Consider the following 17,379-nt stretch of genomic DNA (forward strand, 5'->3'; position numbering starts at 1 on the left):
ACCAGTGATCACCTTATAAGTGTTACCGGTGATGCTGGTTAGTTTTGTTTTCTATACCCGCTGTTTATTACCCAATAGAGGTTTAACCCCCTGATCGCCCGGCGAGTGATATCAGTTAAGTTTTAGGTTCAGTTGGGGTCTGCGCCACCCCAGGCAGCGTCAGATTAGTGCCAGTAGCTCTAACACCCACGCACGCAGCATACACCTCCCTTAGTGGTATAGTATCTGATCTGATCAGATCTATACTAGCGTCCCCAGCAGTTTAGGGTTCCCAAAAATGCAGTGTTAGTGGGATCAGCCCAGATACCTGCTAGCACCTGGGTTTTGCCCCTCCAGCCAGCCCAGCCCACCCAAGTGCAGTATTGATCGATCACTGTCACTTACAAAACCCTAAACACATAACTGCAGCGTTTGCAGAGTCAGGCCTGATCCCTGCGATCGCTAACAGGTTTTTTTTTTGGTAGCATTTGATACAGTTGCTGACAGCCTAGGAGCTTTTTTACCTGTGAGCCTCACTACTGTACCAGTAAATTTAGAGCCCAAAATGGCAAATTGAAGGTACACTATTGAAGAGGCCTAGACATTTCTGAGCATGACAGCTAGTGAAGAGGCAGTCACTTATCTGTCAGATTCAGGCTCAGAATACGATCCTGTAGACGACAGCGGCTTCATGACAGATATCTCTGATGACGGAGTTGTGGTCCCTGCCAAGGTCAGGCATACCAGACCCCGATCTTCTTCTGCTGTTGAGGTGCAAGAACCGCAGGGCTCTCATATGGAGCAGAGAAGTACTAGTGCCGCTCATCCTTCTGGTGAATTGGCAAGCACCAGTGGCCTAGTACACCCTGGTCATAGTCAAACCTGCAGTAACACGTGGTGACGTGGCGAGTCCCATAAGTGCAATTCAAGCTGGCGAGGTGGCAAGCACAGGTAGTGTCCCGCTGCCACCAAGAAGACAAAGACAGGTCTGTCGAGCCCATAGTGCCCTTCCTGCTGCATTTGCCAATCCTAATTGGGAACCCACCACTTCTGCAGCACCCGTACTTCCCCCATTCTCTGGCCAACCTGGAATTCAGGTGGAAACAGTTGATTTTACGTCACTTGGATTTTTATACGCTGTTTTTCACCGAAGATCTCTATAGATCTATTGTGGACCAAAGTAATTTGTATGCTGGTCAATACATTGCCGCTAATCCCCAGTCCTCCCTTGCCAGAGATTGGAAACCAATTATGGTTTCCGAATTTAAGACCTTTCTCGGCCTATCCCTCGACATGTGCGTTGCTAAAATGAGTATGTTGTGGTCATATTGGTCCACTGACCCAATTTGCCATATGCCCATGTTCTCTGCCTCCATGACCAGGACACGATACGAGCAGATCTTGTGGTTCATGCATTTCAACAACCATGAACTCTGTCGTCCTCGTGGAGACCCTGGATACGATCGGCTCTACAAAATTCAGCCCCTTGTAAACCACTTCAACCAACGTTTTGCAGACTTGTTTACTCCCCATCAAGTTGTCTGCGTTGATGAGTCCCTGATTAAGTTTTCTGGCCGCTTGTCTTTCAAACAGTATCTTCCCAGCAAGCGTGCCAGATACGTAATGTTTGGGGGTTCAAAGTAATTTTCTTGCAAAAAAAAATATTTTTTCATGTAAACAAAAAGTGTCAGAAAGGGCTTTGTGTTAGAAGAGGTTAGAGTGGGTGATGTGTGACATAAGCTTCTAAATGTTGTGCATAAAATGCCAGGACAGTTCAACAACCCCCCCCCCCCCCCCCCCCAAATGACCCCATTTTGGAAAGACACCCCAAGTTATTTGCTGAGAGGCATGTTGGGTCCATGGAATATTTTATATTTTTACACAAGTTGCGGGAAAAAGACAATTTTTTTTTTTTTTTTGCACAAAGTTGTCACTAAATGATATATTGCTCAAACATGCCATGAGCATATGTGAAATTACACCCCAAAATACATTCTTTTGCTTCTCCTGAGTACGGGGATACCACACGTGTGAGACTTTTTGGGAGCCTAGCCGCGTACAGAACCCCGAAAACCAAGCACCGCCTTCAGGCTTTCTAAGGGTGTAAATTTTTGATTTCACTCCTCACTGCCTATCACAGTTTTGGAGGCCATGGAATGCCCAGATGGCACAAACCTCCCCCCCAAATGACAGTGAGTGAGCCCTCAGACTTCTGATATCGCCAACAAACATTCGATACCTGCGGATATATTCGGTGCAGTACTACTGGTGTTCTATACCACCTAGTTTAAGGTTTCTTTCTCGAACATCACGGGACACAGAGCCACAGTAATTACTGATGGGTTATATAGGGTATCACTGGTGATTGGACACTGGCACACCCTATCAGGTAGTTCAACCCCCTATATAATCCCTCCCCTTGCAGGGATACCTCAGTTTTTACGCCAGTGTCTTAGGTGATGGACGTGTAAAGATGTCCTGTGCTGAGCTCCAAAGGGAATATCCTATACTGGGGCAAGCCAGGCAGACCGGATCCATTCAAAGTGTCCTTTCTAGGCCGAATTGGATGGTACCCGGGCCTCGTGGTTTTCTAGCCTAATTTCTAGCCGGGTGCTTTACGGACCCAGAACTGCAGGATCCCCCTATTCGTAGGGGGCCCCAGTCTCTGATGGTTTTTTCAAACGGAGCCCACCGTGAGAGGTGAAGATTGGGTCTGTGTAAACTGAACCCTGCAGCTGGATAAGGTAAGAGGAGATTCCACAGAATTTTCTAATTCTAGTAGGTTTCTCCTTTAAGGTAAATGCATGCTATGCCTATTGTGACCACCGGGGGCTGCCAAGAGCACAAACCTTCACATGCTGGATTGTCGGTCTCAGTGTTTATGCTGCACATGTTTTTCACAGCGTCTCAGGCGGGCTGCAAAGGTAGGATGGATGGGGGGATTTCTCATGTTTGAATGTCCCCCCCCCCCCCCAGGCTAGAGAGAGGCCACAGGAGTCTAGAAGGTGGTTATACCACTCGGGCACCGCTGCCTCGGCCGCCATTTCCGACCATTGCCGTTTAGGCAGGTCTTCACTACCAGTTTCTCTCCCTCCTCCCCCTCCCCCAGCCTTCCTCCATAGTATTACAGGAGAGTCGGCCAGCGTGGGAAGCGCTCATTTTTTTTCAAAATTCGAGGGGGGGGTAGGGGCGCGGTACATCAGCACAGGTGCTTAGACTCCCACTCAGGCCAGCTGCAGGCTATTGAGGCACTCTGTACAGGTGCACACAGCCTTTGGAGACACAGAGCTGACGGTCGCATGTAAGGTGGGACACAGGCATTCTCCTAGGCAGCATTAACTGAAGTAACATCAGACTGAGCATTGGGTAGCAAGGCTTTTAGCCAGACTACATCGCTCAGCAGTCAGTGTTCATTTGTATACCTCACACCTTGTTGCTTTGCACTATGGGTAGAAGAGGTTCAAGCACCCCAAGAACCAGAGACACTAGGGGATCTCGTTCAGGTTCTGAGGGCCCCCTGTCAGCAGCATCCTCCCCCCCCTGATGGGCCAGGGACGGCTAGCCAGGGAGAGCCGTTGGGGTCAGGGGCTACACCTGCTTCTGGCACTTCAGCCCCTGTATACATTACACAAGAGGTTTTTTCCTCAACCATTAATGGTCTAGAGCAGGGGTCTTCAAACTGCGGCCCTCCAGGTGTTCAGGTACTACAATTCCCATCATGCCTAGTCATGTGTGTGAATGTCAGAGTTTTACAATGCCTCATGGGATGTGTAGTTCTGCAACAGCTGGAGGGCCGTAGTTTGAGGATCCCTGGTCTAGAGGAAAGATTAATGGCCGTGATTACGTCTTCACTCAGTAGAAGAAAACGCACTAGGCCTTCCTCTGTTCCCCAAGACCCTCAGGAAGAGGAGTTCTGGGATAAAGGAGATGAATCCCTTTCAGAGGATCGGGATGGGACGGATGATTCCTCTTCGGAGGAATCAGGTGGAGAGGGGCCCTCTGCGACTTCCCAAGAGGAGAAAGTCTTAGTGCAGATCCTTACTGGATTGGTCCGCTCCACATTTAAGTTGCCCGTACCTGAAACTGCTAAAGAATCCTCTTCTGTTTTGGGGTCACTGAAACCTTTCCAAGCAGCACAGGCTTTTCCTGTTCATAATTTACTTGAAAAGCTAATTTATTCTGAGTGGGATCACCCAGACAAACGTTTTCTTCCCGCCAAGAAAGTTTTCAACACTTTATCCGATGGAAGAAAAGTTTATTAAAATGTGGGGAATACCGGCCATTGATGCCGCCATTTCCTCCGTAAATAATAGTCTGACTTGTCCTGTAGACAATGCTCAGATGCTCAGGGATCCTGTAGATAAAAAGATGGAATCCCTATTGAAGGATGTTTTTTCCTTAGCAGGTTCAGTGGCTCAACCTGCAGTAGCAGTGATTGGAGTCTGTCAATACTTAAGAGACCATGTTAAGCAGGTCATCAAAGTATTACCTGAACAACAGGCCCAGGGGTTTGCTAACCTTCCAGCGGCCTTATGCTTTGTGGTTGACGCCATTAGAGATTCCATCGTGCAAACCTCCCGTCTTTCACTGGGGTTGGTGCATATACGTAGAATCCTATGGTTGAAAAATTGGTCAGCCGAAGGACCATGTAAGAAGCTGCTGGCTTTCCATTTCGTGGTGCAAGGTTGTTTGGAGAAGACTTGGATAACTATATCAAGAGAATCTCTTGTGGGAAAAGCACTCTCTTACCTGTCAAAAAGAAGAGTAAGCGTCCCTCTTTCAAACAAACTCTTTCCCCAGCGCCGGGGGCTTCAGCCTCCAGGCAGTCTCGACGGCCGCCTCCATCTGGGTCCAGAGACAAGAGTCAACCCCAGGGACAAAAGAAGTCCTGGGGGAAGAAGCCTAATAGGCAAAACACTAAGACCTCTGCATGAGGGGATGCCCCCGCTCACTCGATTGGGGGGGAAGACTGCAACAGTTCTCAGGGCTCTGGCAGGAGGATTTCCAGGACAGATGGGTAATCTCCACGGTAACCTTAGGGTACAAGCTGGAGTTTCAGGAATTTCCCTCTCCTCAGATCAAGTGTCCCCAGAGACCCGGAGAAGAAGCAGTCGCTCCTTCTAGCGTTAGAGCGACTTTTGTCGCAGGAGGTCATTATGATAGTTCCCGCAAAGGACCAGGGATTGGGCTTCTATTCCAGCCTTTTTACGGTCCAAAAGCCAAATGGGGATGTCAGACCCCTTCTGGATTTAAGGGATCTGAACCGATTCCTAAGGATTCAATCCTTCCGCATGGAATCAATTTGGACAGTAGTACCCACCCTGCAGGGAGGAGAATTTCTGGCATCGATAGACATCAGAGATGCATATCTGCATGTGCCCATTTTACCTGCTCATCAGAAGTTTCTGTGCTTCGAGGTAGGAGGGCGCCATTTCCAGTTTGTGGCTCTGCCTTTCGGGATAGCCACTGCACCTCGAGTGTTCACAACACTGAGGCGTTGCACACTGAGGCTCCTCCTCTGGCCAGATTAAGGGCTCAGGGTATAGCTGTCATAGCATACCTAGATGACCTGCTCTTGATAGACCAGTCGGTAGCCTCTTTGAATGGATATATATGTATATATGTGTGTGTGTGTGTGTGTGTATATATATATATATATATATATATATATATATATATATATATATATATATATATATATATATATATATATATATATATATATATATATATATATAGTGGTGGAATTGCGCTTTCAAGAGAACCTGTCAGTTTTAACCTGAATGGAAAATGCCACTCAGTTCTGCACAATAAGGGTCAGAAAGGCTGGATCTGTAAGGCCCCTTTCACACTGAGGCGTTGCAAAACCGCGGTAAAAACGATGAGTGTTATTAGCGTGGTTTTACAGCGTTTTTGCCACGTTAACGTTAAAAATATCGCTAACGCCCATGCATTTTAATTGCGTTTCTGAAGCGTTAGCGTCAGCAAACCTGACCATGTGACCTTCCCCACAGCTTCTGGGTGGTTTTAAAGCGGTAGTACCGCGGTTTTACAGCGCTTCCCATTCATTTCAATTGGGATAGACTTTTTAAAGCGCTATTTTATGTGCCTAAAAGATGCTCCAAAAAAGCTGTTTGCAGGATTTTTTCCAACGCCCAGCCAGCGCAACGCCTCAGTGTGAAAGGTTACACTGAGATACATGGGGGGTGTTTTTCATGCGGTATTTAGGCGGTAATTTTAGCGCTAAAACGCTTGAAAAACGCCTCGGTGTGAAAGGGGCCTAAGTGTTCGCATCCTCTCCCACCCGACATCAGTCCTTTTCTTCTTTTTTTTTTTTTTTTTTTTTCTAATTTTTTTTTCTAATTTTTTTTTCTACCAGATTATAGCTAGAGGTGTACGTTATGGTAGTGTAGGCTGACAGAATTGGACTACAGTATGTCAAACCCAGCACCTTCTGGAATTTTTTGCATCACCCCTAATCATCATCATCTGTAGTGCAGTATTGACAAAACTTCCAACTCAAGCATTTCCAATGCATGCTGGATGGTGAAGTCACATAGCATTATCAAGCCAAGCTGCCTTTATTCAGCAAGATGATTAACAAAGCACTTCTAATAGTCATTGTGCAAAAACCCATAGTCTCATGAGAACAGATTTATGTACTGGTGTTACTGCACCTACCCATTGTGTATATTGTAGTAGGACAGTGTTTAAATCCCTACACTGTTAAAGACTGTAAAAAAAAAAAAAAAAGTAGTTCTTTCTACATTTTCTATAATGTTCAACAGTGATACATCTAAATTGTGTAGTTATTTTGTGGTATTTATGTATGTTTTCTAGGTGTGAAGAACCTGTCAAATGTATGGTTTGTGTTCCTTCCAGCTAGTCCAGTGGAGACCCAAGCGTCTGTGATTTTGGGACTGGCAGCTCTTGTTTCAGTAATGGGACTCATTACCATTTTCCTGATAGGACAACTGCTGTGCTTTCACATCTACCTCTGTAGGTGACAGAAAAATGAAATTGGAATGTGTTTAATTTATGTATATGTTGTTTTGTTTTTGTTTTTTTTTGTTTTTTTTTTTCCTTTACAGAAAGGCTTGCACTTTTTCTCAAGCTATAATAGGTTTATATGATATGGCAATTGTAGATAAAATCGTACTTGGGTGGAGTCTTTATTTAACTAGGAATTCTTTATGCACGTTGTTTACCTTTTATTCTTAAAGGGAAACTCCCACTTTTGTGGGAAAAAATAGCAAATAAAAAAATATAGCATATACAATTGCAACACATGTCATATTGTAATTGAATGTTATTAAAAAAAAATCCTTTTTTATTCAATCTGCAGCTCTGTAATTTTCTGTAAAGTGCAATACAATATGGCTACCTGGAGGTGTTTTGTATACAGAATGTGTACAAATGTGTCGTGTCCCCCCCCCGAAAACATAATTTCCTGATAGTCTCATTGGCTCACTGATTTTCTCAGAAGTCTGCACTAAGATAAGTCAGATTTCAGGTATCCCCTGCAACACAAATGGCATTTTTGGTGAGATACTCCCAATAGGAAATCACGTCAAAAAGGATACAGACACTGCAGTTTTCCTCATTAGAGACCTGCAGGTGCAGCAGCTGGTTGATAATTATGAAACCACTCCCATTAGATTCACTCGCCACAGAGAAACACACAGGGACTTCTTCAGAATAACAAAAGGTAGGAATCCTTGCATTGTACATAGATCACCCAGAGGGGAATGCTTTTTTTCTCAACAAAAGTGGAGTTACTCTTTACAGCACTTTGCTGAAATGCAGGATTGCTTTAAACTAAGAGGCTACACTCCTATCTGCATTATTTATATATGTATATGCATTCTTAGTTCTGCTGGAGCACCCCAGTGTATGAGAAAGAAAACCTATGCAAATAGACTTTCTGAAAGTCAACAATTGCATTCGACTTCCCCAGGATTCTAGCATCAGTTTACAGAAATGCTGCAGGTATGAATGTAGTGAATAGTGCATACTATACAGCCGATATACAGATGTTACCCTCAAGTGGGCTCCTTGAAATATAGATATAATTACCAGATTTTCATCAGTATGTGGGACTGTTTAACATTGTAGTAAAAAATGGTTTAACTACATTATTATTACAAACTAAACAGCATAAATTGTGTTTTTATGGTTAGATTTCTACATGTTAAAAACAATTGCTTCAACCCTTCATTTGTAGTGTGGAATAAGCTTAGCACTTATGAGTACATAATGCACCAGCGGCAGAAGCAGGAAATGAAATCCAATAGCAAGTGTCTAGACGAGGGGAAGACGCCACCCACAGGCCGTGCACAAGTAAGTCTGAACAGTGACTGAGCAGCCTGCAAGATTTTCAGGGTCTTCTGTGCAATCTCCAAATCCAGAACAAGGTGCTGCCCATTATATTATGAAGTTTATGAGAAAACCTATAGCAGGCACTGTAGATGTCCACTAGTATATACAAGAACCTACCCAATACAGCCGTGGTCAAAAGTTTTGGGAATGACATAAATAATAATTTTCACCAAGTCTGCTGCTTCAGTGTTTTTAGATCTTTTTGTCAGATGTTACTATGGTATACTGAAGTATAATTACAAGCGCTTCAGAAGTGTCAAAGGCTTTTATTGACAATTACATTAGGTTTATGCAGAGTTAATATTTGCAGTGTTAACCCTTCATTTTCAGGACCTCTGCAATTTGCCCTGCCTTGCTGTCAGTCAACATCTGGGCCACATCCAAACTGATGGCAGCCCATTCTTGCATAATCAATGCTTGGAGTTTGTCAGAATTTGAGGTTTTTTTGTTCACCCGACCTCTTGAGGATTAACCACAAGTTCTCAATGGGATTAAGGTCTAGGGAGTTTCCTGGCCTAGGACCCAAACTTCTCGATGTTTTGTTCCCCAAGCCACTTAGTTATCAGTTTTGCCTTATGGCAAGGTGCTCCATCATGCTGGAAAAGGCATTGTTCGTCACCAAACTGTTCTTGGATGGTCAGGAGAAGTTGCTCTCTGAGGATGTTTTTGTACCATTCTTTATTCATGGTGGTGTTCTTAAGCAAAATTCTGAGTGTGCCCACTCTTGGCTGAGAAGCAACCCCACATACCAATGGTCTCAGGATGCTCCCAAGAATATGGGAGATTGTTGTCACGTACCACACAGCCAGTACTTGCCAAATATTCGTGCAGCTCCTTTAATGTTGCTGTAGGCCTCTTGGCAGCCTCCCTGACTATTTTTTTTTTCTCGTCTTTTCATCAATTTTGGCAGGACGTCCAATTCTTGGTAATGTCACTATTGTGCCATATTTTCTTCACTTGATGAGAACTATCTTCACTGTGTTCCATGGTATATCTAATGCCTTGTAAATTATTTTGTACCCTTCTCCTGACTGATACCTTTTAACAATGAGATCCCGCTAATGCTTTGGAAGCTCTCTGCGGACCATGGGTTTTTCTGTAGGATGCCACTAAGAAAATGCCAGGAAAGACCTACTAAAACAGTGGTTCTCAACCTGGGGGTCGAATGACGATTTGCCAGGGGTCACCAAATCTTGGGCTGTTCCTCTCTCCCAGCCTTTACGTAGCTGCCCAGCAGGGCTGTCCCTGGAGCCTGTGGCAGCCCACTCAACCTCTTCGCAGCCGCCCATTCAGTTCACGGCATGGGTGGGGGGCAGAGACTAGAGGTCAGCTGACTGTGAGGAATGTGAAGTGGGAGGGGAAGAAGGAGACCCTATCTCCTGATTTCGGCATAGGTGTCACTGCTACGAAACGCCACAAAGTCGAAGACACAGTGAAGCCAGAGACACAGTGAGTAACACTACCTGTCATTATAGTTTCCATTAAAAGTCTCCACTACAGTTCTCAGATCAGCAGATGATTTTGATCAAGAGCACCTAAGTTGGCTGATTAGAACTTCCCCCAGCACTGCCACTGATGCCCCCCCCCCACCCCACCCCACCCCACCCCACCAAGAAGTAAGAGAAGGAATAAAAATAGAGAATACATGGAAGGGAGAGGAAAAGAGGGGGAGGAGCAAAGAAAAAGGGAGAGAAAGAATAAGAGAAAGAACAAGAAAGACGGCTAGAGAGGGGGATGGGGAAAAAAACAAGAAATTAGGATAGAGATGGATAAAAGGGAAAGAAAGGAGAACAAAGAGAAAGAGTGGTACATCCACAATGTACCATAAGGGGTTTTAATACTGTATGGAAGGGACTTGGGTCCGTGGGTTAGGGGAGCAAATTACTTGTCTTGCCTTGGGTGCTGACAATCCACGCTGCAAAAATAATTTTACTGTTAGGGGTCCCCACAACTTGGGAAATTTTATCAAGGGGTCACGGCACTAGGATTGTTGAGAACCACTGTGCTAGAACAACTAAACTTTATTTGGGGTTAAGGGTCGGTTCACACTGGGACGACTTGGGATCCGACTTGTATGCCCTCAAGTCGCCCCAAGTCGCCCCAGAAAGAGATTCACATTTAAGTGAATGGGAGCGTCTTAATAGACACTACTGAAGTCGCTCCGACTTCAGAGCGTACTCCCTGTACTACTTGGATCCGACTTGGTAGGCGACCTGTACCATAGAAATCAATGGAAGTCGCCTCCAAGTCGGATCTCTCTCTCAAAGTCAAGCGACTTTGCAGGGAAAACCCCTCCCTCCCAGAGAGCTGATTGTCCTGTGATTGGCCACAGCCGAAGTCACCTGTCCTGGAGGCGACTTGAAGTCGCGTTGTAATTTGCTGAAGTCGCGCCGAAGTCGCGTTGAAGTCGCCGTGCAAAGTCGCGTTAAAGTCGTGTTGCCCCTGTGTGAATCGAGCCTAATTGGAGGAATTTTAATGATGGCAGGTGTGTACTGACTCCTGTTTAACATGAGTTTAAATGTGATTGCTTTATTCTGAACACAGCTACATCCCCAGTTATAAGAGTGTGCACACTTATGCAACCACATTATTTTATTTTTACTTCTCCCCCTAAAAGATTTCAGTTTGTTTTTCAATTAAGTTGTACAGTTTATAGGTCACACAAAAGGTGTAAAAAGTTCTGAAATAATTTTATCTTTGTCTCATTTTTTTAACATCACAGAAACCTGACATTTTGACAGGGGTGTGTAGACTTTTTAGATCCACTGAATGCAAATTGCTATCATAAAAACGGAGGCAGCAGACTTTGTGAAAATTAATTGTCATTCTCAAAACTTTTGGCCACGGCTGTACATATAGTACCCTCACAAGCCAGATTTGATCTGTTAGACCAGTTAATGTGAGCCGTATCTCTGCAGTGTAAGGCCAACCTAGTGCATAATATGTCCGATCTGTTATTTTGGTTTGTTCTAAATGGTTGTTGGTTTATTTTGCGGTTCTAGCAGATCAAATCTAAGGAAAATCTAACTGGTATCTGGCCAGGGAACTATGATGCCTATGAATAAACAGTGAGCTGTTTTGCATGCTTACATAACGTTTGGATATGAGAGAAAATTCACCATTTAAATTATGAGCTTGTGCTGGCATCTTTACATTGTCCCAGGAACCACAGGGGACATCTGTGGATTTCTTTTTGCTGTTCATGCGGATAACAACTTGCTTGCGTGTTTCAACTACAAGTGCATAGTGAGAGGAAAAATTCCAGTAAAAAAAAAAAAATGGCTACTGTGCTATTTGCTAAACAGTGTAGCAGTGGTTCCTGTTTCGTCAGACTCTGCTAAATAACTAAAGTAACCTGAACTATCAGTCTTCAGAAGGGCAAGATATCAGGACACACTCCCTGAGATCATCTTACAGTCTTAAAGTAGACTTTGCACTAAAATGCAGATATAAACACCAGGGTGACAATACAAGAGGCTAGCATTCAGTCCTCTCCAAAAGCCCATGTCCCTGCTAGGTCTGTCACAGTCCACTTTAAATACGCAAAGGCAGATCTATGGCTCTCGACCTCTAGACATCTCATGTTTAACTAATAACCTAATATTACTTTTACAGGTATAATGGTTCACTAAGTTCACATTTTGCTTTGTTCTTCAGGAAGAGAGTTATGGAGGAAGCCTCATATATACAAATCCTGAAGTACTAATTGAGGGTCCTTCATTGGGATCACTGAACACGGAGTGAGTGAAAATCAAACACTGCATATATATTTAAAATGTTAAAAAAAAGTGTGTCTATGTATGTGTGTATACACATCTTTCTGCATTATTTTCTGGTCCATTTTTAATTACTGTTTTTTTCTATAAGTGGGAATAAAACTGTACTGCTATGCATGATTCTACTTTTATACCTGAATATTATCATTTTTTTTCAGTCCTTCTCTGTTAGTTTTAGTTGTAAAACTGCAGTATGCTGCACTTTTCATCACACATGTTCTGTTTAGTTGCTTTGTAGAACAGCATGTCTGTTGTAGTCTTGGTTTTCATCATATTTTTTTTATTGCAAGTGGCAATGATGACCAGTGACCTTTCTAGTAGAGAAAGGAGGCTAAAAAGGGTATGAAGGATTACCACACGGATCTCCTTTTCAACGATTGTTTTTCTGAATATGTATAGAATATTATAAGCAATGCTAATATGTTTTCTGAGTTTCTTCTGCATAAGGTCAGGTATTGGATAGCATGTGACAACATTTGAGCCAACAGCAATATTAAAATTTTTTGAAAATTCTATTTTCTAGCTCCCCTATGTCCTTAAATGCTGATATTGCAGATGGCAACCCTGACTCAGACCATAAGCTATCACCAGCTTTACAGCAGAAGCCAAAGAAGGTAATAATTGCATGTCTTTTCGGTCCCAGACAATATTCTTGATGTACCCATCAACAGGGATGATGGATAAAGGATATCATGTTAGATGTATGTAGACATAATGTGGGGATGTGTCAGGATGAACAGCAGGGAAGGGGCGCTGAATGGAAAGTCAGTGATCCATACCGATCACTGACAGTGTTCATTCATATCTGAAACATAGTAAACTGGGACACTTGGTTCAGTTCCTGTCCATTTATTCAGTGCAACTGCAGAGAACAAGATTGATGGCTGCGTCCTTTGTCTCAAAGGTGAAACATCAGAGGTTTAGACCCCTGATATCTCAGCAAAGCCCCCAACAGGGCTAAAAAAAATGTAAACCTCATTTAAAAAATACTGACACCACTGTCACTGACACCAATGGCAGAACTACTAGGGTCACAAAGGTCACACTTGCAACTGGGCCCTGGCGTTCTGCCATTGGGGGCAGAGGGAAGGGTCCTGGCCAGGGGGGCCCTTCGTGATTTCTTGCACTGGGGCCCTAAAGGTTCTAGTTATGCCACAGTCCATGTGGTTGTTATTACTAGATGCTTCTGAATATCTTTTATCACAAAATGTTATGTTGCATGCATTTGTTTGCACATAAGAACACATCCTATTGTTCTGTGCCAGTCTGTCTTAGGGGCTGAGCTATTCTGTCACGCAGTGGCAGAATCACCCAAGCAAGGAAGCTAGTTCCTCAATGGAATTGCACCCTCACTGTCCTGCAATGGTGCAGAACTGACTTGCGAGGACTTGACTATATAGGAGAAGGTAAGTGGCTTGCTGACAATTAGGCCCCTTTCACACTGGAGCGGTTTGCAGGCACTATTGCGCTAAAAATAGCACCTGCAAACCGACCTGAAACAGCCGCTGCTGTGTCTCCAGTGTGAAAGCCCGGAGGCTTTCACACTGGAGCGGTGCGCTAGCAGGACGGGAAAAAAGTCCTGCTAGCAGCATCTTCGGAGCGGTGCATACACCGCTCCTGCCCATTGAAATCAATGGGGCAGCGCGGCTATACCGCCGGCAAAGCGCCTCTGCAGAGGCGCTTTGCGGTGGTTTTTAACCCTTTCTCGGCCGCTAGCAGGGGGTAATACCGCCGACGCTCCTCCCGCCCCAGTGTGAAAGGGACCTTATGGTGCTGAAAACTTATCACTTGCAGCAGGATGGTGTTTTGACATTCCTCCTAAGAGCAGACACTAAAAGACGCTTGTGGTCAAATGTATCGCCTAGTAAAAACGGAAAATTGTATACTCACCTTTCCGTAATTTTCCTTTCCTGTCGCATCTTCATGGCAGCATACACTTTGGGTTGTGACTCCGCCCCCACAACCTGATAGGACCACATAGCTATAAATTGATGAAAAGGCACCCGCCCCAGTACTATCTGTATGTATAAATCACCTCAGAAGGGTGGGTAGTTGTATGCTGCCATGAAGATGCGTCAGAAAAGGAAAATTACGGAAAGGTGAGTATACAATTTTCCGTTTTCCTGTCGCATCATGGCAGCATACACTTTGGGGAATAACTCGCAAACTGGGTGGGAATGCAAAATAAGCTTTATTAACAAGGAATGGAAGAGTTGGCTTGGATAACGGTTTTCCCGAAATCCACTGTTGATAGGCGCGCAGCGTCCACCTTATAATGGGATATAAAGGTGTTTCTGGAAGACCAGGTGGCCGCTCTACAAATGGTTTCTGCCGAGACTCTACAGTAGGCTGCCCACGAAGTTGCCACTGCCCTGGTAGAGTGCGCCCTCGAGCCCTCCGGAATCTGTAAAGTGCTCAGCGAGTAGGCCTTTTTGATAGTCTTTACCAGCCATGAGGCGATGGTACGAGCTGACGCCACCTGGCCTCCTTTAAAGCCGTGTGGGATGATTAGGAGGTTTTCCGATTTCCTAAAAGGCTTGGTTGCCGATAGGTATTGCAAGATGTTGCCCTTGACATCCAGCGGATGAGGGCTGCCCTGATCCGTGACAAGGGCCAGGAGATTGATCTCCTGATTAAAGTGGAAGGAAGAGGAAACCTTGGGGATAAAGCGATCCAAAGGTTTTAAGACTAGTCTGTCCGGGTAGATGATCAGGTATGGCTCTTTGGCTAGCAGGGCTTGCATCTCTGAGACTCTCTTTGCTGATGTTATGGCAATTAAAAAGGAGACTTTTAGCGTCAGGTCCCAGAGGGAGATGCTTTCGAGCAGGAAGAAAGGCTCTTTAGATAAGGCTTCCAAGACAATTGAGAGATCCCAGATGGAATGAAGGCTTCCAGGGGGGCCTTAATTTTAGGCAGGCCTTCTGAAACTGTATAACAAGGGGGTTATGAGCCCACTTGACTCCTGTCAAGGCGGAAATGGCTGACACTTGAACCTTTAAGGTGCTGGACCCAAGACCTTTCTCTAGGCCTGATTGCAGGAACTCCAGAACTTGTGACACTGATGGAGAAGATGAGTCCCAACCTTGCTGATGTGCGAAGGTAACAAACTTTTCCCAGATCCTCCTGTAGGTGGTAGGCTTTCTAGCCTGGAGTAATGTATCTACTACCCTCTGGGAACAGCCTTGGTCTAGGAATCTAGTCCTCTCAGCCTCCAGGCCGTTAGATGTAACTTCTCCGGATTTGGGTATAGTAGCTGATCCTGAGAAAGTAAGTCTGCCAATACTGGAAGAGGAAGTGGGTCTGCCGTGTTCAACTGTAGGAGGGTAGTGAACCATGGCCTCCTCGGCCAAAAGGGAATCACAGCCACCACCAGTGCTGCCGAATTTTTGAGCCATAGAAGGAAGTTCGCTATGAGGGGAGTCGGTGGAAAGATGTAGCCGAGGCGAAAGTTCCAGGGATGTTGGAGACAATCCGTTCCCTCCGCTGAAGGAAAGGGAATCCTGGACAAGAATCTCCGGCACTTTGTGTTGCTGCAAGGTCTATGTCCAGTGGGCCCCAGGTCTGAGATATGAGGGTGGAAGCTTGGGGACTCAGAGACCACTCGTTGTTGGAAATAAAGCTTCTGCTGAGTGAATCGGCTAGGAGATTCTGAACGCCCGGAATGTAAGCCGCCCTCAGATCCAGGAGGTTCAGTTGTGCCCATTCCATCACCGGCCGGACCTCCTGCAACATGGAGATGCTCCTGGTACCCCCCTGCCTGTTGATGTAGGCTACTGCCACTCTGTTGTCCATTTTTAGGACAACTTGTTTCCCCCTCAAATGAGGCCTGAAGGCCAAGAGGGCCTGAAAAGCTGCCTTCATTTCCAGCACATTTAAGACAGAGTACTGGGTCCTGAAAGGCCAGCGGCCTTGAGCCACGTTCTGTTGATGGTGCGCCCCCCAACCCTCCAAGCTGGTGTCTGAAGTCACTATTTCTTGACGGGGGGTGACTATTTGTTTGCATCTCCTCGGTTGCAAGGCCGCGTCCACCACTGTAGTGATAGCTTGACCTCTTCCGAGATTTATATCGGTTGGGACATGGACGAGCTGTCCCACTGGCGCAAAAAGGAGGTTTGAAGGGGTCTCTAGTTCCATTGAACCCACTGGACCATTGGGATGGTTGCTGACAGAGAACCTAGGAGACTGAGGCATGCTCTGGCTGGTAAGGATGCTGCCGAGATTGATTTTCTCACTCTCTGGATCAATGGAGGTATCTTCTCCGGTGGCAGTTCTACTGTATTCGCTCGGGTGTCCAGTTCGGCCCCTAAAAAGACCATCCTTTGGGTGGGCTGGATGTTGCTCTTCTCCCAATTTATTAGCCATCCCAAGCTCTGTAGCGTGGAGACTAGGATTTGCCGGTGCTGTACAAGGGACTCCTGGCTGTTTGAGAGAAGGAGGATGTCGTCCAGGTAGTGGTGGACCCTTAGACCTTCTTCTCTCAAGGAGGCTATCACTGGCAATAAGACCTTCGTAAATGTTCTGGGGGCAGTCGAGATCCCGAACGGGAGACTTTGAAATTGGAAGTGGCCATGATTTACTGAGAAGCGAAGGAATCTTTGGAAAGCAGTGTGAATCAGGATATGCAGGTAGGCGTCCTGGAGGTCTATGGAAAGCATCCAGTCTCCCAGATTTATGGCTTGGAGGATCGACTGCAGGCTTTCCATTTTGAATGACTCTACCCGGATGGATCGGTTGAGATTTTTTAGGTCCAGAACCGGGCGCAGATCCCCTGTTTGTTTTTTGGTTTTTTTTGGTTTTTTTTGGTTTTTTTTCTTGACCAGGAAAAACGGGGAATAAAACCCCTTGCCTCTCTGTGCTGGCGGAACCTCCACTATCACCCGCTTTTTGGAGAAGGATCTGGATGTACTTGATTAGCAACATCTTTTTTTTCCCGAGATGGAGGAAGATTGGTTAGGCAAAACTGATCCTTTGGGGGTCGACTTTTGAACGACCACCTGTGCCCGAATCGGACGGTGGCCACGTCCAAGGGTCCCTTACAATTTCCGCCCAGACCAGCCTAAATTTTGAGAGGCTGGCTGGACGGACGCACCTTCAAAAGGATTTTTAGTCACTGGAAGCGGGAGTCTTGGGTTTATGGAATTTCATGAAGGATGTCTGAGGATTTTTCCAGCTCCTTCTATATTCCTTCCCAGGTCTGTAGGCTTTTGCATCTCTGTATCTCTCCGGGAGATTTCGTCTAAAAGAG

General features: G+C 45.4%; 1 protein-coding gene across 7 annotated transcripts in view; it reads left to right on the forward strand.

Moving 5' to 3' along the window:
• The window catches only part of ZDHHC1 (zDHHC palmitoyltransferase 1), a 96,005-nt gene that overhangs the window by 59,260 nt on the left and 19,366 nt on the right, over nt 1–17,379 (forward strand). For all 7 annotated transcript variants that reach the window (XM_073604952.1, XM_073604958.1, XM_073604955.1 and 4 more), the window contains 4 exons: nt 6,820–6,978; nt 8,204–8,319; nt 12,016–12,098; nt 12,658–12,748. In XM_073604952.1, coding sequence (XP_073461053.1) covers nt 6,820–6,978; nt 8,204–8,319; nt 12,016–12,098; nt 12,658–12,748 — 449 coding nt within the window. The remainder of the gene's footprint in view (nt 1–6,819; nt 6,979–8,203; nt 8,320–12,015; nt 12,099–12,657; nt 12,749–17,379) is intronic.

This window comes from Aquarana catesbeiana, linkage group LG11 (genome assembly GCF_042186555.1).
Source record: "Aquarana catesbeiana isolate 2022-GZ linkage group LG11, ASM4218655v1, whole genome shotgun sequence".
NCBI lineage: Eukaryota > Metazoa > Chordata > Amphibia > Anura > Ranidae > Aquarana > Aquarana catesbeiana.